We start from the raw sequence: 27731 nt of genomic DNA on the forward strand, positions 1-27731 counted from the left end.
CACAGGCTTTCTAAAGGTGATTTTTGATGGACAAATAAATGTGTGGTAACTGCCCCTTTATAGACCTTTCAGTGAATTTGCTGCCTTTAGGACGTTTTTCAGGATTAAATAAAATGAAGTGGGCATCTCAAATATTTTCTGAAATTTGTATTTTACTAGTTATTTTGACTTCCCTCCTGGGGGCTCACAGCAGGGGGAAGGGGAGGAGGTTTCAAATACATTGTCGAAAAAGGGGGGAGATGACTAGTATTTTCATTTTTTTGTTTTTGTTTTTAAATGGTATTCGTTAAGTGAAGGAGCATGGTTTAGTGGAAAGAGCATGGGCTTTGGAGTCAGAGGTTGTGGGTTCTAATCCTGGCTCCGCCACTTGTTAGCTGTATGATTTGGGTCAAGTCACGTAACTTCTTGGTGCCTCAGTTGCCTCATCTGTAAAATGGGGATTAAGACTGTGGGCCCCACTTGGGACAACCTGATAACCTTGTATCTACCCCAGTGTTTAGAACAGTGCTTGGCACATGTAAGCCCTTAACAGGTACCATCATTATTACCAGGCACTGGGGTACATATGAGGTTGTCAGGTTGGACACAGTCCATATCTCACATGGGGCTCACAGTCTTAATCCCCATTTTACAGGTAAGATAACTGAAACCCAGAGAAGTGAAGTGACTTGCCCATGGTCACACAGCAGACAGCAGCCATATCCTCCAACTCTCAGGCCTGTGCTCTTTCCACAAAGCCATGCTGCTTCTCCTCCCTAAATAGGTTGAAAGATAAATGAGGAATGGGACTATCAATCTAAAAAAGGAAAGATTAACATCAAATATTGTCTCACATTAAAGAAAACGAAGTTCAGGCATTTTGGTATAATTTTTGTGAAAACAGGCCCCTGAGTTGAGGTAGCCAGCAGTGGATAGATATCAGTCTCAAGGCACTGTTTCCTCCCTCAGAGTAGGAGAAAGACTATTTGCATCTCAATTTGCACACATTGTGACTCGATTAGTCAACTAGGAGCTAAATGGCAGTTTTGGGGAAAATTAATATATATTTGAGGTTGGGTTACGGGATGTCTGGAACATGTTCTGTCTCTGGGAATGTAGTGTATGTGTCACTACAACTCCTGTGGTATTGTGGCAAAACTTCTGCATCCCTAAATGACATAGAATATTCTTGTTTCCACTTTTTTTCTTCAGGTAGAGTCACATGTTTTCCCCACATATCAACTATTTAATAAATTTCCTTTAAATGACTCTCAGGCTACAGGCTGGAAGTACTTTGTAAGCCCTTTGTAGCCTCTGCAGAATATAGTATTGGCTAAAATGCTTTATCTACTACCGTTTCTACATCACAGTCAGAGTCCCGAAAATTATGTGGAAATTAACTGAAGTTTTTCTGCAAGAAGCTTACAAAGTGAGTTATGTAATATAGCATCAGTTCATTATTGCAAACAACTAATATCTTAAGCACATCCACATTTTTGCAAGTAAAGAAGTCATTTTATTCTTAGACCCCCATTACTCAGTATTGACAGGTTGCACTGTCGTAAAGGAAAACTCCAGTTTAAGGGTTTATTAATAATAATAATAATAAGGCTATTTTAAGGTTTATGGCATAAGCATTCTAGCCATGTTGACAGGTTCTTACTATACACAACCCACTCAAAACCAAAGTATTCATGACAGTGTTTATGGATGGGGCTAGGGTTTGGTTCAGTACCAAATTTCACCGAGTCCCGTGGCTAGATCTGTACATTTTCCAGTTGTGTGGCTGGGTTAAGTGAGGAAGATAAAGCGTGATTCCAAGACTTCCTTTCAGGAGTGGGTAGCCATCTGAACCTGACCTCGGGATGAGTTTCTTCTTAGTCCTTCATTAGCTCTTATTTAGCATCCCCAGGGGGCAGGGAGGCAGAAAATGTTCCATGGGGGTGGGAGGGGGTTTCCTTTTGAAAAAGCAAATGATCTGATTATATCTTGCAAATTTAGTGTTAGAGCTCATGGGAGGGTAATTTTATTGCCCTTTTTGTTGTGGTACTTTAGTGTAACATTTGGGGTTATTGAGAGATAGGAAACACTGCATTGTCCCAGTATCAGTCATGAAGTGTAGTATATTGAATGGGATGCCTTATACCCACAGTAGTCAAATCTCCCCTGAACTGCACTTCGGTAACATGTTGTTTCATTAGTTAAGATTGTAAATATAATTTTTTGAGTGCCTTCGGAATGGATCATCTTTTGTTTTGTACTTGCTTTGCATGCTACTGAAACTTTAAATTAGCATAATTTCTCAGTAATAATAACATTTATTGAGCATCCACCACTTGATGTAGTGCACTATATTTGGCTTTGGGGAAGCACAAAGTAACAAACTGACACATTCCCTGCCCTCAACTAGTTTACGCTGTCAAAGGGACAACAAGCCTACGGTCACTCTTAGAGGAATTATCATGAAGTTTTCCAAGGAAAGAAGAAAAGGAAAAAAAAAGTAAAACAGAAGAATTTTTATGGTCCCAATGGGAATTTAAAGTTTGAGTCAGAAACAGGGAGAACATTAAATATAAAGTGCAGCGTTGTATAGTGGATAGAGCAGGGGCTTGGGAGTCGGAAGGTCATAGATTCTAATCCCAGCTCCTCCACTTGTCTGCCATGTGACCTTGGGCTAATCACTTCACTTCTCTGTGCCTCAGTTACCTCATCTGTAAAATGGGGATTGAGACTGTGAGCCCCATATGGGACAGGGACAGTGTCCTACCTGATTTGCTTGTATCCACCCCAGTGCTTAGTATAGTGCCTGGCACATAGTAAGCACTGAACAAATACAATTAGTATTGTTATTAGTAGTAACACTGTTGTTAGTAACAGTTATTATTAGTTATTATCAGAGAAGCAGCGTGGCTCAGTGGAAAGAGCATGGGCTTTGGAGTCAGAGGTCATGGGTTCAAATCCCAGCTCCTCCAATTGTCAGCTGTGTGACTTTGGGCAAGTCACTTAACTTCTCTGGGCCTCAGTTACCTCATCTGTAAAATGGGGATTAAGACTGTGAGCCCCCCCGTGGGACAACCTGATCACTTTGTAACCTCCCCACGCTTAGAACAGTGCTTTGCACATAGTAAACGCTTAATAAATGCCATCATTATTAGTAGTAACAATAATAATAGTAACAATTATTATAGTAATAGTAATACAATAATAATAATTAAAAAAACCCCAAACCCACACCACAAGAGGTTTCATAATAATAATAATCATGGCATTTGTTAAGCACTTACTATGGGCCGAACACTGTTCTGAGGTAGATACAAGGTAATCAGGTTGTCCCACGTGGGTCTCACAGTCTTAATCCCCATTTTACAGATGAGGTAACTGAGGCATCATCTTTTTCCAGGCACACCCCGTTCTTCCAAAAGTGCTCTCCCTACATGTTTTGGATAGGGTTGTGTTAGGAAATTAGAAAACATTTTTCCAGTGGCTGGATTGTGCACGATTACGATGTTGGAAGAGCTCAGCAATGTTAAATGCATTAGACTGAGTGCATCCCCTCTAGACTGTAAGCTCCTTGTGGACAGGGAGCGTGTCTACTAACTCTGTTTTATTGTACTCTCCCAAGTACTTAGTATCATCATCATCAATCGTATTTATTGAGCGCTTACTGTGTGCAGAGCACTGTACTAAGCGCTTGGGAAGTACAAGTTGGCAACATATAGAGACAGTCCCTACCCAACAGTGGGCTCAGAGTCTAAAAGGGGGAGACAGAGAACAAAACCAAACATACTAACAAAATAAAATAAATAGAATAGATATGTTCAAGTAAAATAAATAAATAGAGTAATAAATATGTAGAAACACATAGCAGTCACTCAGTAAATGTGATTGAATGATCGATTGCTTCATCTCCAGTGCAGCATGGATCTTTTTTCACCAGGATAGGAGTCACTACTCTGGGTGTTCTAAGGCACTGGATTGATTAAGATGGGTTCTACCAACTGCATTGTATTGTACTCTCCCAAATGGTTACCACAGTTCTATGTACACTGTAAGTGCTCAGTAAATACAACTGATAGAGGAGCGTGAGAGAGAGAAGGGCAAAGGGGAAAATTGTGGGAGGGATGTCCAGCTAGTCCCTTGCCACCCTTGGAATCTAGGTTTAGGGATGATTGGAGCAGCAGTTCTAAACCCCTAATCCCACAGGGCCAGGTGCAGATCTGGGACTTCTTCCCTCTGCTGCCCATCCCCACCACCACCACCACCACCAGTGGCACAACCAGATATACCCGTTTCAGACCTCGCAGCTCCTCTCCAGGAATTTTCTGCCATTTCGTGCTGAGATTTTCCTAGCCGTATCCGAGTGGGTGGTTGCCTCACACAGTAGTGGGTCCATATTCATTCATTAATTCATTCAATCGTATTTATTGAGAGCTTACTGTGTGCAGAACACTGTACTAAGAGCTTGGGAAGTACGTCAGCAACATATAGAGACGGTCCCTATCCAACAAGGGGCTCACTGTCTAGAAGGGGGAGACAGCAAACAAAACATGTAGACAGGTGTCAAAATTGTCAGAACAAACAGAATTAAAGCTATATGCACATCATTAACAAAATAGAATAGTAAATATGTACAAGTAAAATAGAGTAATAAATGTACAAATATATATATACATATATATATATATATATATATATACAAGTGCTGTGGGGAGGGGAAGGAGGTAGAGCGGGGAGAGGGGGAGAGGAAAAAGGGGGCTCAATCTGGGAAGGCCTCGAGGGGGTGAGCTCTCATTAGGGCTTTGAAAGGAGGAAGAGAGCTAGCTTGGCAGAAGTGTGGAGGGAGGGCATTCCAGGCCAGGGGGAGGACATGGGCCGGGGGTCGATGGTGGGACAGGCAAGAACAAGGCACAGTGAGGATGTGAGCAGAGGGTGCGGGCTGGGCTGTAGAAGGAGAAAAGGGAGGTGAGGTAGGAGGGGGCGAGGTGATGGAGAACCTTGAAGCCGAGAGTGAGGAGTTTTTGCTTGATGCGTAGGTTGACTGGTAGCCACTGGAGATCTTTGAGGAGGGGAGTAACATGCCCAAAGTGTTTCCTCATAAAGATAATCCAGACAGCAGCGTGAAGTATAGACTGAAGTGGGGAGAGACAGGAGGATGGGAGATCAGAGAGGAGGCTGATGCAGTAATCCAGTCGGGATGGGATGAGAGACTGAACCAGCAAGGTAGCGGTTTGGATGGAGAGGAACAGGCGGATCTTGGCGATGTTGCGGAGATGAGACTGGCAGGTTTTGGTGACGGATTGTATGTGAGGGGTGAATGAGAGAACGGAGTTGAGGATGACACCAAGGTTGCGGGCTTGTGAGATGGAAGGATGGTAGTGCTGTCTACAGTGATGGGAAAGTCAGGGAGAGGGCAGGGTTTGGGAGGGAAGATAAGGAGTTCAGTCATGGACATATTGAGTTTTAGGTGGCGGGCAGACATCCAGATGGAGATGTCCTGAAGGCAGGAGGAGACACGAGCCTGGAGGGAGGGAGAGAGAGCAGGGGCAGAGATGTAGATTTGGGTGTCATCAGCGTAGAGATGATAGTTGAAGCCATGGGAGCGAATGAGTTCACCGAGGGAGTGAGTGTAGATAGAGAACAGAAGGGGACCAAGAACTGACCCTTGAGGAAACCCCTACAGTGAAGGGATGGGGTGGGGGGGAAGGAGGAACCAGCAAAGGAGACTGAGAATGAATGGCCAGAAAGATAAGAGGAGAACCAGGAGAGGATGGAGTCTGTGAAGCCGAGGTTGGTTAGCATGTTGAGGAGAAGGGGGTGATCCACAGTGTTGAAGGCAGCTGAGAGGTCGAGGAGGATTCGGACAGAGTAGGAGCCATTGGATTTGGCAAGCAGGAGGTCATTGGTGACCTTTGAGAGGGCAGTTTCGGTGGAATGTAGGGGACGTAAGCCAGATTGGAGGGGGTCAAGGAGAGAGTTGGCATTGAGGAATTTGAGGTGGAGGGTGTAGACAATAGCGGGTGTAGACAACTCGTTCTAGGAGTTTGGAGAGGAAGGGTAGGAGGGAGATAGGGCAATAACTAGAAGGGGAGGTGGGGTCAAGAGAGGGTTTTTAGGATGGGGGAGATGTGGGCATGTTTGAAGGCAGTGGGGAAGGAACCAGTGGAGAGTGAGCTGTTGAAGATGGAAGTTAGGGGAGGAGGGAAGGGGTGAGAGATTTCATAAGATGAGAGAGAATGGGGTCTGAAGCACATGAGAGGAGGGAGGAGATCTCATCTGAAGATACTGCTGGGAAAGATGGGAGAGTAGTGGAGTGGGTTGAGAGCGGGGTGGGGGAATGGAGAAGGGGGAGGGGTGACTTAGAGGAGCTCAGACCTGATGGAGTTAATTTTACTAGTGAAGTAGGAGGCCAGATCATTGGGGGTGAGGGATGGAGGAGGGGGAGGAACAGGGGGCCTGAGAAGGGAGTTAAATGTGCGGAACAGCTGATGGGGATGATGGGCATGGGTCTCAATAAGGGAGGAGAAATAGTTTTGCCTGGAAGAGGAGAGGGCAGAGTTAAGGCAGGAAAGGATAAACTTGAAGTGAACGAGGTTGGCTTGGTGGTTAGACTTTCTCCAGCAGCGTTCAGCAGCTCGAGCATAAGAGCGAAGGAGGTGGACAGTGGGAGTGATCCAAGGCTGTGGGTTAGTGGTACGAAAGCGGTGAAGGGAAAGGGGAGAGAGCGAGTTGAGTTGAGTGGAGAGGGTGGAGTTGGGAGCAGTTATCTGGTCATCAAGATTGGGTAGAGAGGATAGGGAGGCGAGGTGGGGTGTGATGCAGTGAGAAAGATGGATGGGGTCGAGAGAGTGGAGGTCTCTGTGGAGTAATAATATAGATTTACAGGGAGGAGGAGTGTGAGGAGGCAGGTGAGAAGGTTATGATCAGAGAGAGGGATTTCAGAGTGCAGCGGTAGGGGATGATGAGGTCGAGGGTGTGATCAAGTTGGTGAGTGGGCGAGGTGGTGTGGAGCAGGAAGTTGGCAGTGTCAAGGAGAGATAGAAGGCGGGCGGCAGAGGAGTCACCAGGGACATCCATGTGGATGTTGGAGCCTCCGAGGATCAGAGTGGGCATGGAAAAGGAGAGAAGGAGGGTGAGGAGGGTGAGAAGGGTCAAAATGGTTAAAAAAGTTGGAGGTGGGCCGGGGGGGCTAAGGGGGGTGGTAGATGACTGCTAGAAGAATCTGGAGGGGAAGGTAGAGGCGAATAATATAGGCTTCAAAGGAGAGGAAGGAAAGGGAAGGGGGAGGAGGGATAGTGCGGTGCGAAAGCGACTTTGGGGAGCATCATCATCATCTATCATATTTATTGAGCGCTTACTATGTGCAGAGCACTGTACTAAGCGCTTGGGAAGTACAAATTGGCAACATATAGAGACAGTCCCTACCCAACAGTGGGCTCACAGAAGCTGACACCTCCTCCTTTTCCGGTGAGTCTGGGGAAGTGGGAGAAGAAGAGGCCTCTGCTGGAGAGAGCAGCAGAAGAGACCGTGTCATCCTGAGTGGTCTGGTTTTTGCCAGGCCGTCTGCACCAGGCCCGGTTTACTCGCCATAGCCTGGGCGGGCCCAAGCACTAGGCCAGGATCCACAAGCCAGCCACCCAGCCCACCCTGTCAAACTGCAGCTCAGGGGCAGCCACAGAAGTGCCAGAGAGGCAGCCGTCGCGCTTGTCCAGGCTAATTTGTCAGATAGTCTGGCGAGTGACTAAGTGGCACGGATTCAAACCAATTCCAATCCCTTTCCTTAATGTTTCCAACTCCACGATTATTTCCCCGAAAGCTGGACTGGCATTGAGTTCATTTAAAAAGACCTTTCTGAAGAAAAGCAGCGTGTGACTTTTCTCTCCTTTGCCTTCACTTTGTGTCTTTTTTCTTCTTCAGGTTACAGAAAAAGCTTGAGCAGACGTGCTCCGAAATGAAATGTTCCAAACTATTGAAACGTTCACCTTATTTTCACCTGTTTGTCCCCTCTTTCTGGGAAAGTGTGTCAGAAAGGTCATGGCAGTGAGCAGCTGAGTGAGGAGACTGCTCAGTTGGGCCGACAGCTGTCACCTGGGAGCAGTCGACCTGAGACCCTTCTAGGTTTTCGCGCCGGGTAGTTCTGACAGTGAATGGGAGTGCTGTTTACATGTAATGTTAGCTAAATTTGCTTTTCCTCGGGAAGGTGTCATAGTGGGGCTGATTTAGTGAGCAAGTTCGGATCTGCATAACGGCATTGAACGTTCTTGGAAGCATTTACCAAGAAGTCTACGCAAACATTCGTTTGGAACTCCTGAGGTTCCGCTTTGGTTTCAGATGATTCCTTGAAAAACTTAACCGGGGTGAATTGTGTTTTGGCAAGTGGGCCCGGATCACGTAATGTTCTGGTGCTTAGGCCGTGAGGAATGAGGATTCCAGGGATGTTTTGAATTTCAACCTTTTTTCCTTAGTGAATTAGAGCTTCATCAGGTTGCTGGTTTGGTTAGAGTTGAAGGAATATGTCACCTTTACTCAGACTGTTACAAATGATCCCTCTTTGGACTACATAGGGCTGCTGCTACTGTGGATGAAACGAAGCCAAAAGCAAAAAAAAAAACAAACCCTTTGGAGGTGCTGGGTGAAAAAAGTGAAGCGTGGGAGAACAGGCATTCTCATTGCTGCAAACCATTGGTGGGATTTGCGGGTTGGATCTTTCATCACTCTATCTATGGAAACTGTAGCCGGGGCCGCTGTCTCCCTGTATCGGTGCCAGCTTTACTGGGGATTGACTGGCATTGACTGGCAGGCCACCCCTGGCCCCACAGTTTGCAGCCAAGCGGTGAAGTGCCAAGTCCCTGACGCCTCCAAGCAGCAGGGCAGCGACAGGCACGTTTGAAAGCTGGCATCTGAGGCTCCATGTGCCAGTGAGAGGGGAGGCTTGCCAGTGCTACGGGTTGTGGGGAGGAGATTCATTCATTCATTCATTTAATCATATTTATTGAGCGCTTACTGTGTGCAGAGCACTGTACTAAGCGCTTGGGTAGGACAGTTCAGCAACAAAGAGAGACCCTCCCTGTCCACAACGGGCTCACAGTCTACAAAGGGGGAGACAGACTGCAAAACATGTAACAGGCATCATTCATTCATTTAATCGTATTTATTGAGCGCTTACTGTGTGCAGAGCACTGTGCTAAGCGCTTGGGAAGGACAGTTCAGCAACAAAGAGACCCTCCCTGCCCACAACGGGCTCACAGTCTACAAGGGGAGAGACAGACAGCAAAACATGTAACAGGCATCATTCATTCATTTAATCGTATTTATTGAGCGCTTACTGTGTGCAGAGCACTGTACTAAGCGCTTGGGAAGGACAATTCAGCAACAAAGAGAGCCCCTCCCTGCCCACAACGGGCTCACGGTCTAGAAGGGGGGAGACAGACAGCAAAACATGTAACAGGCATCATTCATTCATTTAATCGTATTTATTGAGCGCTTACTGTGTGCAGAGCACTGTACTAAGCGCTTGGGAAGGATAATTCAGCAACAAAGAGAGACCCTTCCTGCCCACAACGGGCTCACAGTCTACAAGGGGGGAGAAAGACAGCAAAACATGTAACAGGCATCATTCATTCATTTAATCGTATTTATTGAGCGCTTACTGTGTGCAGAGCACTGTACTAAGCGCTTGGGAAGGACAATTCAGCAACAAAGAGAGACCCTCCCTGCCCACAACAGGCTCACAGTCTACAAGGGGGGTGACAGACAGCAAAACAGGCATTAGAGAAGCTGTGTGGCTCAGTGGAAAGAGCCCGGGCTTTGGAGTCAGAGGTCATGGGTTCAAATCCTGACTCCGCCAGTTGTCAGCTGCGTGACTTTGGGCAAGTCATTTAACTTCTCTGGGCCTCAGTTCCCTCATCTGTAAAATGGGGACAAAGACTGTGAGCCCCCCATGGGACAACCTGAGATGGAGATGGAGATGGAGGCAGCAGTGGGTACCCTGGATCGGTCCGGTGGCAGGCCTGAGTGGGGGGGGTGAGCGGGCAGGAGGGGACAGAGGTGTGCTAGACAGTCTGCCCAGGGGATTGTGGGGGACGGGAAGAGGAGCAGTATCGGTCCAGAGCCCAGCCCCCACCCCAGACCTGACCGACTCCTTACTCCTACTGCCCTGCTAGGCTGGGAGGAGCAAATATGGTTCATTCATTCATCCATTCATTCAGTGGTATTTATTGAGCGCTTACTGAAGCAGTGTGGCTCAGTGGAAAGAGCCCGGGCTTTGGAGTCAGAGGTCATGGGTTCAAATTCCAGCTCTGCCAATTGTCAGCTGTGTGACTTTGGGCAAGTCACTTAACTCCTCTGGGCCTCAGTTACCTTATCTGTAATGGGGATTAAGACTGTGAGCCCCCCATGGGACAACTTGATCATCTTGTAACCTCCCCAGTGTATGGAACAGTGCTTTGCACATAGTAAGCACTTAATAAATGCCATTATTATTATTATTATTACTGTGTATGAGCGCTGTACTGAGCGTTTGGAAAGTATAATTCGGCAACAAATAGACTTGACCCTACCCAGGAATGGGCTCACAGTGTAGAAGGTTGGGTTGGGCCAGTGCTGCTTTTCTAGTATTCTGGCTAAGGCTGGATGGCTGTGCTCTCCCAACCACCAAAGCCTCACGGAGCCACCCCTGGATGGGCAGAGCCCGAGCTGGACACTACAGCCAACCTCCCCCTGGCTCACCAGCTGCAGAGGGAGAGGAGTAACAGGCCAGCAAAATAGGGTGGGGAGGCAAAAGCCGCCAAATTCCTTCGTGTTTAATAATAATAATTATAATGATGGCATTTGTTAAGCGGTTACTATGTGCAAAGCACTGTTCTAAGTGCTGGGGAGGATACAAGGTGATAAAGTTATCCCACGTGGGGCTCACAGTCTTAATCCCCATTTTGCAGGTGAGGGAACTGAGGCACAGAGAAGTTAAGTGACTCGCCCAATGTCACACAGCTGACAAGTGGCGGAGCCGGGATTAGAACCCAGGACTTCTGACTCCCAAGCCCGTGCTCTTTCATCATCAATCGTATTTATTGAGCGCTTACTGTCTGCAGAGCACTGTACTAAGCACTTGGGAAATACAAGTTCACAACATATAGAGACAGTCCCTACCCAACAGTGGGCTCACAGTCTAAAAGTTTCCACTGAGCCACACTGCTTCTCGTGTTTGAACCAGGGAGGTTGGCCTGCGGCTCCCACTTGTCTACCCGCACCCGCCTCCGGTTTCCAGTGAATCGGACTTGGACCAAGTGACCGCGGAAAGTGGGAAGGTGGCTGGTAATGGCACGGCCTTCTCCTCATCCCACCCGCTGTTTCCCCAGAGTTGGGGGCCTGTGGCCATAGCCTCCTCCTCTTCCTTCTCCTCTCCTGCCTCTCAGCCTCCGTTCACCTCCTTCTTGCTGGGTGACGGTGTGGGGCAGCACAGAAGCAGAGCCGTTTGGCAGCCGGAGTGACATAGGATCCCCTGTCACGGTGACTCAGAAACTAGCTCCAGGGACGGGATTATTGCAGCCGGAGCTCTGGGCTGCAGAAGGCACTTCAACGGAGTTGGCCTACTCCAGCTTTTTGGCTCAGCTCCTTCGTAGTAATGGCCCTGGCTCTGAGCGGGGAAATGTGAGCATGAGTAGCCTGCCCCTGCCCGCTTCTCTCCGGTTGGCGTGCGGTCTCCAGTGGGCCACAGAGAGGGGGATGAGGACGAGGGTGCCGTCGATCTCTGATGTCACTCCATCAATCGGTAGCATTTATTAAGCCTACTCCATGCGGAGCACTGTACTGAGCGCTTGGGAGAGACCACTAGACACGTGGTCCCTGCCTCCGGCGCTTAGAACAGTGCTCCAGCGCTTAGAACAGTGCTTTGCACATAGTAAGCGCTTAACAAATGCCATCATTATTTATTCAAGGAGTTGACTGTCTAGCCAGGGAAACATGCTTAAAATAAATTACAGATAGGAGGAGTAGTGTCCATGTGATATGCTTTGCACGTTGTAAGCGCTTAATAAATGCCATCATTATTGCTATTATGTACAGTTGCCCATCCTCCCTTGCTTGGAGGTGCCCAGGAAACAGAGGGTGCTAAAGCTAGCAGAAAGAGTGGGGGCTGCAAGTGAGGTGGCCAAGGGATAGAAGCTTCCTCTGCCTGGTTGGTGGATGGTCTCAGAGCCTTGGTGGGGTGCAAGGTGGCAGGAATTCCTGGCAGTGCCCACTGCTGCTCCTATTTTGGGTCTCCCTGAGGACTAAGAGGTTGCCAGGAAGAGGAAATAAGGGCTCTTAACTACTGCTTTAGTCCCGGCCAGAAAGTATTGCATACCTGCCACCCTTTCCGCAGATGCGGACAGGCCTTTCCCGTATATTCACGTGTGTAATTCTGTTGTAGTGTACTCTCCCAAGTGCTTAGTACGGTGGTCTGCACATAGTAAGCAATTGATAAATATGATTGATTACATGCATTCATATACCTACACGCCTACATGCACCAACCTGCCCTTCCCTCAACATTGCCCCTTTACTTCGGGGCAAAGCACATACAGTGTCACCCCAACAATGAAGGCCTCAAACTGGGGCAGGCACACTTTCGACACACCCAGGGATGCAAACACGCACATTGTCACCAAAACAAGAGACAAGACCAGAGGGCTTGGCCAGAGTGGCAGAGAGAGAACTCTAGGAAGAAAATGGGAGAGGTGGAAGGAGACAGAATGTAAAGTCACCCATCTAACTTGGGTAAAGAGCCAGCATTTCCACGAGTTACGTCGAAAAGAGAATTTTTTAGTCTTCACTAGCTTTCCCAAGCTGAAATCTTACGCATTTATTAATTAGGCTAGTCTTCCTGTACAAAATCTCCAGCTGGAGCTTTCTCGTGCGTAGTTACAAACGGGATCCTATTACGTCACCGATTACCATTGTGCCTGAGGGGGAATAATGAACCCGGTGATTGAACTTCCTCTATCATCAACACAGAGAAATTCTGGCACAGATCTTATGTTTAGTGGGCACGGAGCCACGGATATCAGTCTGAACATGGTATTTAAAAATCGGCCGTCTTGGTGAACGAGAGCCCCCTTTTTAAGTTTATTTCTGAAGCTGGTCGCTCTCTTAACGTTGCCCAAGTAAAACCGTGAATTACCACTCTTTCCTAGCGTGTTTTTCCACTTCGCAAAGTTGTAGCTAAGTTTAAAGCCCGAGACGGAATGTTACCGTTTCGATTTGGAGGCGTACCGGAAACATCTAATTTTAGATGGAATCTCTTCTGGTGTTGGTATGATTCCCGCAGCCCATTTAACTTTAGCTTCTCGCGGCCCTTGACGATGAAGATGTTGCTGGCTCATCTGATTCCATCGCTCAGGGGAATAAGGTTAAGGACACGCTGTTGGTAACTGGAGCATGTTCAGGGCTTTAGTTCAGCAGATGGGCTGCTTAGCTATATTCATACATCTGCCCGCCTGCCTGCCTGCCTGCCGAGGCAGCTGCTGCTGCTGCATGTTGTGTTCTTTTGTTCTGTTCCATCCAAGAATGGAACGCTAGGAAGTGGAGTGAATGGATTAATTTCAGGTTCAGGTTAGTGTTTTGCTTGCTCGCTGAGTAACCCATCATAATAAAGCTTCTGAGAGAAGCAAATGAATTTTCCTCGACGGAGTCCAGTCTGGCGCGTGGGAGCGATTCGGGGTACTTTGTCTGCTAGAACCCAAACTCAAATGTGTGAAATGTCTTCCCTTGTTTTTTTTAATCATCTGTTCCTAATTGTCTTCCCCCCCCCCCCCCCCTTTTCCCCCTCCCTCCCCCAAATCATTTTTCAGGACCCATAGCAAGACTTTGTCTGACACTGCACGGGCAAGGAGCATTAAGGAAATATGGAATGACATGAAGATTAGTTAAGGATTAAAGGCTTTGGGGACACCTCCGCGGTGAAGCGAAGCCCGGACTGACCTTCTAGTCGTAGCTCTGCGGAGCCGTGTGCTGGGAGAAGATGGCCGATCCGGGAATGATGAGTCTCTTTGGCGAGGATGGGAATATTTTCAGCGAAGGGCTAGAGGGCCTCGGAGAATGTGGCTACCCTGAGAACCCAGTCAATCCTATGGGCCAGCAGATGCCCATGGACCAAGGATTTGCCTCCTTACAGTCGTCTCTTCATCACCCCCCCACTAATCAAAACCAAGCGAAGTTGACTCACTTCGATCACTATAACCAGTATGAGCCGCAAAAGATGCACCTGATGGATCAGCCAAGCCGAATGATGAGCAGCGGCCCCGGGAACGGCTTAGCGTCTCCGCACTCGCAGTACCACAACCCTCCCGTCCCTCAGGTTCCTCACGGCAGCGGGGGCGGCGGGGGCGGCAGCCAGATGGGTGTCTACCCCAGCCTTCAGAACGAGAGGCACGGGCAGCCTTTCGTGGACGGCGGCTCCATGTGGGGACCCCGGGCCGTGCCGCTGCCCGACCAGATCCGGGCTCCTTACCAGCAGCAGCCCCCTCAGCAGCCTCCCCAGACTCCCTCCGGCCCCTCTGGCCAAGGCCACCCTCCGCACATGCCACCGATGGGAAGCTACATGGCGCGGGGGGACTTTGCAATGCAGCAGCACGGTCAGCCCCAGCAGCCGAGGATGAGCCAGTTTTCGCAAGGTCAAGAGGGCCTGAATCAGGGAAACCCTTTCATCGCCACCTCAGGACCCGGCCACTTGTCTCACGTGCCCCAGCAGAATCCCAGCATGGCACCTTCCTTGCGTCACTCGGTGCAGCAGTTTCACCACCACCCCCCTGCCGCGCTCCACGGAGAATCAGTCGCCCACAGTCCCAGGTTCTCCCCCAATCCTCCTCAACAAGGGGCCGTCAGGCCGCCGACCCTTAATTTCAGTTCTCGGAGCCAGACGGTACCCTCACCCACGATAAACAACTCAGGGCAGTATTCTCGATATCCTTACAGTAATCTAAATCAGGGATTAGTTAACAATACAGGGATGAATCCAAATTTAGGCCTTACAAATAACACTCCAATGAATCAGTCTGTACCAAGGTACCCAAATGCCGTAGGATTTCCATCGAACAGTGGTCAAGGACTAATGCACCAGCAGCCCATTCGCCCCAGCGGCCCACTGAACCAAATGAACACCCAAACTATGCACCCTTCACAGCCTCAGGGAACTTACGCCTCTCCACCGCCCATGTCACCCATGAAAGCGATGAGTAATCCAGCCGGTACCCCTCCTCCGCAGGTTAGGCCTGGGAGTGCTGGAATGCCAATGGACGTCGGCAGCTATCCAAATATGCCCCATCCTCAGCCCTCACACCAACCCCCAGGCACCATGGGAATCGGACAGAGGAATATGGGCCCCAGAAACATGCAGCAGGCGCGACCGTTCTTGGGCATGTCCTCGACGCCCCGGGAGATGGGGGGGCACATGAGGCCGAATGGCTGTCCTGGCGTTGGCCTCGCGGATCCACAAGCAATACAAGAGCGGCTGATGCCTGGCCAGCAGCACCCCGGTCAGCCTCCGTCTTTTCAGCAACAGATGCCAAACTGTCCTCCGATGCAGCCCCACCCGGGGATGCACCACCAGTCTTCGCCGCCGCCCCACCCCCATCACCAGCCCTGGGCACAGCTTCACCAGTCACCCCAGAACACACCTCAAAAAGTGCCTGTCCATCAGGTAGGTGACTCCTCCAGTTACTCCAGTACTATTGCACCTGGCGGGCCGAGCAGCATCGTTCCCGGCCTGCCCGGATGTTCGGACGATTGCTTTTTCCGGGCCGCCTGGGTTTTGTGTTTTTTTTTTTAAATGGTATTGGTTAAGCGCTATTCTAGGCGCTGGCTTAGATGCAAGGTAATCAGGTTGGACGCAGTTCCTGTCCCACGTGAGACTCACAGTCTTAATCCTCATTTTACAGAAGAGGGAACTGAAGAACAGAGAAGTGAAGTGACATGCCCAGGGTCACACAGCAGACGCGTGGCAGAGCCGGGATTAGAACCCTGGTCTTTCTGACTCCCGGGGCCCGTGCTCTATCCACTAGGCCACGCTGCTTCTTCTAGTTGGAACTTTCTCAGTGAGTCAGCCGCCTGAAGAACCCGTTGTTCTCCGCACATCATAACTGCAGCTCCTTCCTTTCCAAGGAAGGGGAAAAATAAACCCACGACATTAGGGCTTGCTGTTAAGTCACGTTGAGATTGTCTTGTCCGTCGTAGCCTTCCCCTGTGGTAATGAAGTCCACTGGACCAAGGTTTGAACTGAGCTTATCGTGTGCACAGTTAGGCCTGGTATTAAATGTGTAGGTACCTTTTCACGGGAAATCCCCCAAATAAAGGCTTTAATTCATTCGGACTTGGGCTTTTAATACGGAGAGGATGTTACTCCTTCAGCCTTTGTTTTAATGAAAGTTGATCTACCGTTATGTTTCAGACAAATACAAGCCTGGGGTTTGTGAATACACAAAGTTTTCTTTTGTGTTGATTTTGGTGACTACTTTCTGACTAGCAAAGTGAAAGGTTTGGGTCTGTAAAGTGCAAAAAGAAATGGATGCTTTCGCATGGATATTTTGGTTTGGTTTATCAAATGCGTCCACTCATTGGTTGTAGGATCTAAGGTCATAAAATAAAACGTAGCCACTTAATTTACACAGAGAGACAGAGACAGACTAGCAAATTCAAACCATTTTACAGTAGAATCTTTAATCCGAGGATTTCAAAGCCTATTAAAAGCGTACATCATTCACTCATAAAGTCAGTGCAGACATGATCTAACTTTCCTATTTTGTTGATTGAGTAGCTGAGGGTGAAAAAGGATACATTCAAAGTAATCCAACAATTCTTTGGGCAGTTCTGGGAGTAGATCTTGATTATACTTATTTTAGTCTTCAAAACAAAATCCCAGTCACCTCTTGCTAATCTCTTTTCTAGTTGGGGCTCAACACAACACATGACAAATCATCTCTATTTTCTTTCTGCCCCGTTCCTTTTCAAATCTTCCCAAATCCCATAGAAAGGGGAGAAAGGGTAGTTGTCCCAGATTCTCCCATGTGGAGAGACTAGAATACTGGTTTTCAGCTGGATTATCCCTGACTGGTATTTTAGGGATTTTTTTTTTCCTTTAAATGCTATTTAAGTGCTTACTATGTACCACACACTGTACTAAGTGCTGGAGTAGATACAGGATAATCAGTTTCGTCACAGGTCGTGTCCCACATGGTGCCCACAGTCTTAATCCTCATTTTGAAGATTTGGTAACTGAAGCACAGAGAAGTTACATGACTTGCCCAAGATCACCCAACAGATGAGTAGCAGATTCATCTGTTATGAATCTGTTATCTGTTAATAATGTTAATGTAAATGTTATCTGTTATGAATATGAGAAGCAGCGTGGCTCAGTGGAAAGAGCCCGGGCTTTGGAGTCAGAGGTCGTGGGTTCAAATCCCTGCTCCGCCACTTGTCAGCTGGGTGACTTTGGGCAAGTCATTTCACTTCTCTGTGCCTCAGTTACCTCATCTGTAAAATGGGGATGAAGACTGTGAGCCCCCCGTGGGACAACCTGATCACCTTGTAACCTCCCCAGCGCTTAGAACAGTGCTTTGCACATAGTGAGCGCTTAATAAATGCCATCATCATCATGAATAGAGGAGCCAGGATGAGAACCCAGGTCCTCTGACTCCCGGGCTTGTGCTCTTTCCAGTAGGCTGTGCTCCTAGTTTTTAGTGCCCAGCCTCCCCACTCCTTGGCTCCTGCCACTGAATTCAGTGCCTCGGAAGAGTTGCCTCTGTTCACAGGGACCTGGGGGTGGGGAGCAATGCAATACCTCTGGAGCAAAGAGTGACGTGGGGAGAGCAGGATTCTCCCCAGGGACTGGTTCCACATAAAGTCTCGGGATTACCCTGAGAGTCTTCGAATGATGATGTTATGTTACATGGCACAAGCCCTTAGCATAATTTATGCCTGCAACTTTCAGGTCAGGAAAAGTCTTTCCAGCATCCGGGAATGCCAACATGGCCTCCATTTTGGGCCACCGCCATCTTGATTTACCAAAGCCCTCGTGTAGGTGCGCTCCTGAGTATAAATACTTAACAGATAGCTTCTCCCCTAAATTCTTAGTACATCTTGGAAGGTTTCCAAGGCACGTAATTGGTCATCACTGAGCTAGTCCTGACTCTAAACATGAAATTGGGAGTTCCAGTACCTTCTTTTCTTTACCTCTTTTTGACCAAACATTTAACAAAATGTCCTTGTACCCCACTCCTTAAACTAATTCAATCTCCCCATCCTCTTTCACCTGGCTCGATTCACTCATCCGGTCGTATTTATTGAGTGCTTACTGTGTGCGGAGCACTGTACCAAGCACTTGGGGGAGTACGAAAAACAAGAAATACACATTCCCTGCCTTCAACGAACTTTCAGTCTAGAGCGAGCGATGGACATTAGTGTAAATAAATTACAGATATGTACATAAGTGCATTTCTTCTCTCTCATGTCATCTTCTGATCTAGAACCACTGTACTAGGTCATGCTTTTTCCTAAAGCCATCCATTCCAATTCCCTTGAAAGGATGCCTAAATTACATAACAGATCATTTCATGCAATAGCCCGTTGCCAAAGAGATGCACTTTTAAGTTTTATCATTTTTTTTCCAGGTGGGATGGGGAAGATAACTGTGTCACCATAAAACTATTAAGTTGATTAATGAGAATCTTTTCTCATGATAAAGAGTCTTCCAATATATGAAAACAGCCTGGGAAGCAAATGAAAAGTAACTTCTCGGAAAGTTTATTACTGAAGTGTGGGCCAGTATTATAAATGAGTGCACTATTCTTTTGGTCTTTCCTCTTTTAGAATGGCAAATTGTATTATGTGTTCAGTTCTTGTAGAAAATCTGAAGGTCTATAAATAAAAGTCAGGAGATCTGGGAGTGCAATAAAAATAGAGTACAATATTAGATTGAAACAAATATGAAAGTTCATTATTTGATCATTAACTATAGATCATGTATTTGGTGGCTAAAACATATCCTCTAATGGGAATCATAGCCTTCCATGGTCATTAGAACAAATTAAAGTAGAATAAAGGGTTCCTAATGAGTTTTAATCTATTTTGACAAAATACTCCATTATCAAAGTACCGTGACTTTTCTTTCCCCTCGCTGGCCAATATGTAATTGTAACCTGCCAACTCACAGTTCAAATAAACTTAAATTGATGCTTTTAGTCTACTTAGAGAATATGCAAGGGGAATTTCAGTCCTCAAAACTTTCATCTTTAAATGCTCCCCTGACACTCGTAACGAAAATGTATTGTCCAGAATTCCTCCATAGGATGGCCAGTCGACTAACAATGCTTGGAATATCGGATTTAAGAATAGGGAGAGGGCTTTTGTGTATCGTTTGTCCATAGGGACACCTGGAGGTTGCAGGGTTTATATCAGAAAAATATTAATACCGGAGGACTTAGCTGTAACAACAACTTGCAGGATCAAGAAATTAATGCTATTTATAGATGAAGGATCCAAAAAGAGATATTGCCCCCCCCATCACTTGGATTCTGTTGTTAATTTTTTATGGGCAAAACATATGATCCTTGCTCACCTGAATTTACATTCTAATGGAGGAAACAGGCCTAAAGAGGAGCAGAAGGAGCATCAGATATGAAATAAATAAGGAAAGTGGATATTCTTAATAATAATCATGATAATTGTGGTATTTAAGTGCTTACTATGTGCCTGGCACTGTTTTAAGGGCTAGGGTGGATACAAGCAAATAAAGTAGGACAAAGTCCCTATCCCACTTGGGGCTCACAGTCTCAGTTCCCACTTTACAGATGAAGTAACTGAGGCACAGAGAAGTGAAGTGACTTTCCCAAGGTCACCCAGCAGACAAGCAGCAGACAAGTGGCAGGGGCGGAATTAGAACCCTTGGCCTCCCGACTCCCGGGCCCGCTGAGTACATACAAACCAGCAGAGCATGGCGTATGTGTGGGTGGTTGGATTAATTAGACTTGGGGTATTGGAAATTACTTTGTGCAAGCTTTCTTGAGGAGGTGAAAAAGGCTGGGGTCTTATGGATTTTGAGGGTGGAAGGGTGGCCAGGCCGGGAGAAAGGACACAAGCAAGACAGAGGAAAAGTTGGGAGTGGGGTGTGTGAAGTTAGTCGAATTGAGGAGACACAAAGAGTTCTACCTAGGCAGTAACAGGTGAAGAGGATTGTTGTGTAGGATGAAGATAGGCAGCCACTGGAAGGGGTGGATCCAGGAAACAATCTGGAGGAATGTCATCAATGGTGTTTGAGTCCTTACTTTGTGCAGAGAACTGTACTAAGCGCTTGGGGGAGTACAGTACAGTAGAGTTGGCAGGCACGTTCCCTACCCAAAACAAGCTTACCGTCTAGAGGTATTCAATAGGATTTAGTAGGTGATTAAATGTAATAGTGGTAGCAGTATTAAGCGCCAACTGTGTGCGCAATGCTGGACAAAGTACTGGAGTAAAATACACTGGTGAGAAGTAGACATTGTCCCTGGCCTTCCTGAGATTTACAGCTTAAGAAAAAATTAGGAAGAGGATGTTGGCCACAGACAGCAAGGGAAGAATGAAACAAAGACAGAAAAGCAGTATAAAGGGCAAGGACAAAGATACATAGAATGTGAGAGCTGAAAGTCAGTGAGGCGCTGAGGGATGGCACCAAGGTTCTGGGTTTCTAGGAAAGTTGGAAGGAGAGGAGGATTTAGGACAGAAAATGAGTAGTGAAATTTTAGGCATTTTGAGTTGGAGATCCAGGCAACGTATTCAAATGGTGATGTACAGGGAGAGAAAGGAAATTTGAGGTTGACTAGCATGAGAGGGGTTGGGGCTAGAGAGAAAGAGAAATTTAGGAGTCACCTATAAAGGACTGATAGCTGAAGCCATGCGAGACAGCGAATGTAAAGCAAGAAGAGTAGGGGGTAAGAGGTGGAAGAGGAACTAGCAAAAGAAATTGAGAAGGAGCGGTTGAAGTGGTAGGAGGAGACCTGGAGAACAGTGTCGGCAAAAACCACAATCTGATAGTGTTTCAGGGAGAAGGAAGTGGCTGACTGTGTCGAAGACAGCTGAGAAGTCACGGAGGATTAGGGCAGGGAAGGCTTTCCTTGACGTTGTTTGCATTAGAAGAGATCGTTGATGATCTTGGAGGGTTCCATCCTAAGAAGGAGTGAAGGGGAGGAAAAGCTGATCAGGAATAGGGTTACTGGAGGGTGGGTGTGAAGGTAGTGGGTGTAAATATAACCCATCAAAGGCATATGGACAGGAATGGGAGCAGGGACATCCAGAGAAGGGTTTTTTTTTAATCCAAAAGGGACTTGAGTTTTTTCAAAGGCCTGGAACAATTGAAGATGGTAGTAAGGGGGAGAAGAGTCAGTCAATCATTTTTTGAGCTCCTTGTGCAGAGCACTGTACTAAGTGCTTGGGAGAGTACAGCAGTAAACAGACACATTTCTTACCCATAATGACCTTATAGTCTAGGGTTTCGTCAATCTGTTTTATCTGTCTTTCCCTTCTAGACTGTGAACCTGTTGTTGGGTAGGGACTCTCCTCTATATGTTGCCGACTTGTACTTCCCAAGTGCTTAGTACAGTGCTGTGCACACAGTAAGCTCTCAATAAATACGATTGAATGAATGAATGAATCATAACGAGCCCAGATCTTGAGCCATCCCCGGAGAGAGGAGGGCAGACTCCCCAGGAAAATATTCCCCTGGATGGGCTGCATTTGTAACAGTAAGCCCTAAAGCTAGCTGCCCCCAGACATTAAAAGAATATTTGAATTTTAAAAGGTTCTACCTTCCAAGTGCCACATTTTTTTGGTTATGACTTTGTGAAGTTGTGCTCACAAACGCTAATGCTCTTGCATGATGCCCCACCTTATTTTGTCCACTCTGTGCCCTATACAGGCCACTAATGCCCATGATTTAGCCTGTTGGTTGGGTGAATTTTAAAATTGTTTTTAATGGACTAACTGGAAACTAAGACTATCGCCATGCATAAGTGCTGCACCCCACCCCAACGATCACGGAACCTAATAAATGAAAGAAAAACTCAATATTGACAGATCAACCTCAGTTACTAAAAGTGTGCACGAAGTTTATCTTTTAACTTCCAGATGCACAGAGCTTACAGAGCGTGAGAGCAAGGGCTTTTAAGACATGAAGTGGTGGGGCACTGGTAGAGAGGCAGATTTAGAGATCAGATGTGTGATCACTTGAGAGTCTGCTGGGAAGGAGAAGAAAGAGGAAGTGGGGGGGAGTGGAATGGTGAGAAGAAAATGGAGGGACCACAGGAAATTCACACAATGGTTTCTGTTTTACCTCCCAAGTTGGTTATGTCGTCAGAGGTCAGGGGTCATGGAATCAGAAGGGTGTTAAAAGGTCTGGAATAGTCAGTGGGCCTTTGGGCGTGAGAGTCAAAGGAGGGCAAGAAGAGTCGTTACCCAGACGAGAGATGAATTTGGGCAGGAGAGCGTGAATTTGAAGGCACAGAAGTAGGCCCGGTGTCTGGATTGTTGTCAGCAGTGCTCCGCTACATGGAAACCAGCTGGGAGGATGACACAGTGCTGTTCGCTGAAGGTGTGTGAAGGCCGTGCTTTATCCAGGGAAGGAGGATTGGTAAGGGAGTTCCAGAGGGGATGGAAATGAATCTGGAGGTCTGATTGATCTCTCGTTTAACTCCCCATTCTGTTTCCCCTCCTGTCACGTCAGCACATCCATATTGCCTAAGCCCTTGAGTACTCACAGACCCTCTCTTGCACTGGCATATGTGTCTTCATGCTGTTTCTACCCTACCTCTGAAATGTATTTTAGTGTCTCTCCTGCCAGACTATATATATAAAAAAGAACTGTGGTGTTTTCTGAGCTCTCACTCTGTGCCAAGCACCATACTAAAAGCTGTCGTAGGTATCAGGTAATCAGCGAGGACACAGCCCCTACCCAAATGGGGTTCACAGTCTAAGTAGGAGGGAGAGCAGGTTTTGAATCTGATAGATGAGGAAATTGAAACACTGAGCAATTAAGTGACTTGTCCAAGGTCATACAGCAGGCAAGTAATAGATCCTGAATTAGAACCCAGGTCCTCTGACTCCGAGGCCCTTGGCCTTTCCACTAGGCCACACCTGAGGGCAGGATTATCAGCAGAATTTATTGAGCATTTACTATTTGCGGAACCCTGTACTAAGCTTTTGGGAGAGAACAGTACAACCTAGTCAACAGACACATTCCCTGCCCACAATGAGTTTATAGTCTAGAGGGGGAGTTAGCCATTAATAAACAATTTATACTACGTAATTTAAGGAAACGTACTTAAGTGCTGTGGGGTTGAGGATTATGTCTGCTAATCTGTTGGTACTCTCAAGTGCTTAGTACAGTTTTCTACCCTGAGTAAACACTCAGTAACTGCTATTGATTGATTGTGAGGACAGAATTTGGAGGTGAGAGCGTGGGTTGTGGACCCATAGTGATGTCAGAGATGGTACGTTTGTAAGTGAAGCAGTGATCTAACGGGTCTGTGCTTGTGTGGCAGAAGTAGGGGAGAGCAAGAGGCCAGCAGAGAAACTGTGTTTCCCAGGTGGGAATCAGAGGGATCATTACCAGGGAGGTTGAAGTGTCTAAGGATCACTGTAGGAGAAGGAAGTGGAAGTAGAAAGAAGAGAAAGTGATACAGTCTGTCAGAAAGCTCCAATGAGGCTAGGAGGAACCAAGAGCTGCCCTGCATAGTTAAAGGGGGGACAGTGTGATGTATGACTGTAGGAAAGATCAGAGGAGGAGGGGGCAGGGTAGATGGAAAACCACATTGGTGGCCAGGAGCAAGCTACCCCTTCATCATCATCATCATCAATCGTATTTATTGAGCGCTTACTATGTGCAGAGCACTGTACTAAGCACTTGGGAAGTACAAATTGGCAACATATAGAGACAGTCCCTACCCAACAGTGGGCTCACAGTCTAAAAGGGGGAGACAGAGAACAAAACCAAACATACTAACAAAATAAAATAAATAGAATAGATATGTACAAGTAAAATAAATAAATAAATAAATAGAGTAATAAATATGTGCAAATATATATACATATATACCCCTTCCCCTTTGTTCTTGAGTGGGAGAAGGTGAGGCCCTTTGGGGAAGAGTAGGAGAGGACCTAGCTCATTCACTGGGCTGGGTAATGTTTTTCATAAAATAGCTAAACCTCCAGATTTTTCCTATGGAGTTCATTAGCAATATACCATTTTAGAGAGGAGTGGCCAGTATCCTTGGTTCTGTACTTCTTTGGATTTGTCACAGGAAGTGCCTTTAATAGAATGCTGAGTTTGAATTAGTCCCATCATGAAAATTCAGTACAGGAAATCCTTGACAATTTGAATGAAGATGAGCGGTGCTTAAAGAGGCTTCTTAGTTTACACCATTTCAGCTTTACAAAACACAGACCTTCTTCATGGCACTAGTGCTGAGGACGTGGGTGCTGGTAATGGGATCATGGCAATTATAGGGAAACAGTGAGTGGTGAGGGAAAGGGAGAAAAGTTTGCAAGAGGGGTGGAAGAGTGGGGTGGAGAAGGGACTACTGGATTAATAATAATAATAATAATAATAATAATTTGTGGTTTTTAAGTGCTTATGTGCCAAGCACTGTGCTAAGCACTGAAGTAGATAAAAATTAATCCAGTTGGTCACAGTCCCTGTCGCTCAGGGAGTTCACAGTCTAGGAACGGAGAACAGGTATTGAATCCCCATTTTGCGGATGAGGAAACTGAGGTACAGGGAAATGAAGGTGGTTAATAATAATAATAATAATAATAATGGTATTAAGCACTTAAGTGCTGATCACTGTACTAAGTGCTTGAGTAGATACAGGATAATCAGGTTGGACATAGTCCCTGTCCCACATGGAGGTTACAGTCCAATTAAGAGGGAGAACAGATATCGAGTCCTCATTTTACAGAGACCCAGAGAAGTTAAGTCACCTCAGGTCACACAGCAGCCAAGTGGCAAAAAGCCAGAATTAGAACCAAAGTTCCTTGGCTCCTAGGCCCATGTTCTTTCCAGTCAATCATGCCGCTGATTGCCACAGGAATCATCTGGGAGGGTCAGTGTGTGTGGTCAGCTGCTCTGGCATGTAATCTCTCTGATTTGATGTACTTGATATGTGGCTCTCTTACCTGTAGTGGAGTACATAATTTGGGGTAATTTTGGCAAAAATATAAGTTCCTTGGTCGAAGAACTTCCTGCCCCCTTTATAGCAGTGCTCCTATGAAAAAATGGGTTCTCACTGAAAATGTTGTAATGTAAAATGCAGCTTCCGAGATCATCGTTTGTGTCGTACGGTTGAGGACTTCCCTTAGCGGTTTCACTTAAGTGAAAATTGTCTCGAATTTGCCCTTTTCTTGAGAAGTTATTGAAAGGGCCAATCAATCAGTCATATGTATTTAGCACTTTCAGTGTGCAGAGCACTGTATTAAGCACTTGGGGAGAGCGCAGTGTTATGGGGTTGGTAAACATGTTCCCTGCCCACAAGGAATATGTGGTCTATTGCGGGGAGACAGTCATTAAAGTGAACTATGGCTATGTACATAAGCGCTGTGGGGCTGAGGGTGGCGTGAATAAAGGGTACAAATCTAAGTGCAAGTATGACACAGAAAGGAGAGGGAGTAGGGGAAATGATGTCTTAGTAGGGGATAGGCTCTTGGAAGAGATGTGATTTTTAGTAAGGCTTTGAAAGAGGGGAGGGTGGTCTGTTGGATATGGATGGAGAGGGAGATCCAAGCCAGAGGGAGGACATGGGCGACGGGTTGACTTTGAGCTAGATGAGATCGAGGTACTGTGAGTAGGTTGGTGTTAGAAGAGCCAAGAAAGCGAGCTGGATTGTAGAAGGAAATTAGCGAGGTAAGATAGAAGTGGGCAAAGGTAATTGAGTGTTTTAAAGCCAATGGCAAGGAGTTTCTACTTGATGTGGAGGTGGTTGGGCAACCACTGAAGGTTCTTGAGGAGTGGGGAAACATGGACTGAATTTTTTTTTTAGAAAAGTGATCTGGGCAACAGGGTGAAGTTTGGAATGGAATGAGAAGAGGCTGATGCAGTCATCAAGGCCAAATAGAATAAATGCGTGGATCAGCTTGGTAGCAGTTGGGATGGAGAGGAAAGGGTGGATTTTAGCAATGTTGTGAAGATTAAACTGATAGGATTTTGTGACCGATCAGCTCTGTGGGTCCCAATCTCAAAGGGCTCCAGGCCCTGTTTGGCAGCCCCTGAAATATCCACCAAGACTGAGGAGCGCAAATAGAAATTTTGTGCTTTCTCAGAAACCATCAACGCCCCGGTCAATGGTTTTTCTTGGAAACCAAAAGCTGTTAAATCTTATATAGATTCCCGTAAATATCAACTCTACAAGTTCTGTGGTATTCTCCCAAGCTCTCAGTATGGTGCTCGGCTCACAGTAGATGCTCAGTAAATACTGTGGTTTGATTGATTGAACTATAACACTCCCTGAAATTCTGCAACAACCAATGTTGCCACTATATAATTCTTTTCAGATTGTGGAGATTGATTGCTATAATTAACTGCCATTAGGTAGTTATGATGGAAAATAGGGACCTGAACAAGTAGGGATCTACACAAGTTGATATTAAAAGTGAACAGTCTGCAAAATGAAGGACAAGAGACAGCATAAGCAGTGACCCCACACTCCTTGGTTGCCTTCAAAGCAGTAAAAAAAACCCCAAAACTATTTTTTTTGTCAAGATTACTCAGATTTATGTACACGATTAGAAATGAGTAATATTAGCTACTTTGTGCAATCTGATATTTTGTGTGTACCCCAGCACTTAGTCTAGTGCTTGGCACATAAGTGCTTCATAAATACCATAACAGTGATAGAAATAATAGTGATAATAATAGTATTCATTCATTCAATCGTATTTATTGAGTGCTTACTGTGTGCAGAGCACTGTATTAAGCGCTTGGGAAGTACAAGTTGGCAACATAGAGAGATGGTCCCTACCCAACAACGGGCTCACAGCCTAGAAGGAGGAGTCTAGTACAGTGCTGTGGAGAGAAACAAGAGCTTAACTCCAGATTTTTAGTGACTGATGTTTGTTACTACGTTGTTACTACCTGAGCAATAAAGTGGACCAGTTGCAGTGGTAAAAATCGCATCTATTTTCATGGTGACACTCCTCCTATCGTATGTTGTCAAATCCAGGTCTTAGCCCTCAGTTCCTTTCACAGTTACTCTTGGTTCACTCTTGCAGCTGCATAGTGACTGGATCCTTTCATCCCTGAGTTTGTCACTATTTGCAGTCAATTATTAATCAGTGGTATTTATTGAGCCCTTGCTGTATGCCAAGCACTGTACTAAGCACTTGGGAGAGTACAGTACAATTGAGTTGGTAGACAAAATTCCTTTTCACAGAGAGCTTGTAGCCTAGTGGGGGAGGTAGACATTAAAATAAATTACAGAGAGGGGAAATGGTAGAGTATGGGAGTATGTCTGTAAATCCTGTGGGAATGAGGGTGGGTGTTGAATATCAAGTGTGAAAAGGGTACAGATAGAAGTGCATGGACAACGCAAAAGGGAGAAGGGAAATGAGGGCTTAGCCCTGGAAAGCCTCTAAGAGGAGATGTGATTTTATCAAGGCTTTGAAATTGGGGAGAGTGGTGGACTGTCAGATTTGAAGAAGGGAGGGAGTTCCAGGCCAGAAGCAGGCCACGGTCAAGGTGCTGATGAGATAGAAGGATAGTAGGA

General features: G+C 46.4%; 1 protein-coding gene across 4 annotated transcripts in view; it reads left to right on the top strand.

Moving 5' to 3' along the window:
* Positions 1-27731, top strand: part of CHD7 (chromodomain helicase DNA binding protein 7) — a 173856-nt gene that overhangs the window by 41552 nt on the left and 104573 nt on the right. For 2 of the 4 annotated variants that reach the window (XM_038766762.1, XM_038766763.1), the window contains exon 2: positions 13806-15652. In XM_038766762.1, coding sequence (XP_038622690.1) covers positions 13976-15652 — 1677 coding nt within the window. In that variant the 5' untranslated portion in view covers positions 13806-13975. Of the gene's footprint in view, positions 1-13805; positions 15653-22443; positions 22607-27731 lie in introns of those variants that run through there. The other 2 variants (XM_038766764.1, XM_038766765.1) reach the window with 2 other exon arrangements.

The sequence above is a fragment of the Tachyglossus aculeatus genome, chromosome 25 (genome assembly GCF_015852505.1).
Source record: "Tachyglossus aculeatus isolate mTacAcu1 chromosome 25, mTacAcu1.pri, whole genome shotgun sequence".
In the NCBI taxonomy this organism is placed as follows: Eukaryota; Metazoa; Chordata; class Mammalia; order Monotremata; family Tachyglossidae; genus Tachyglossus; species Tachyglossus aculeatus.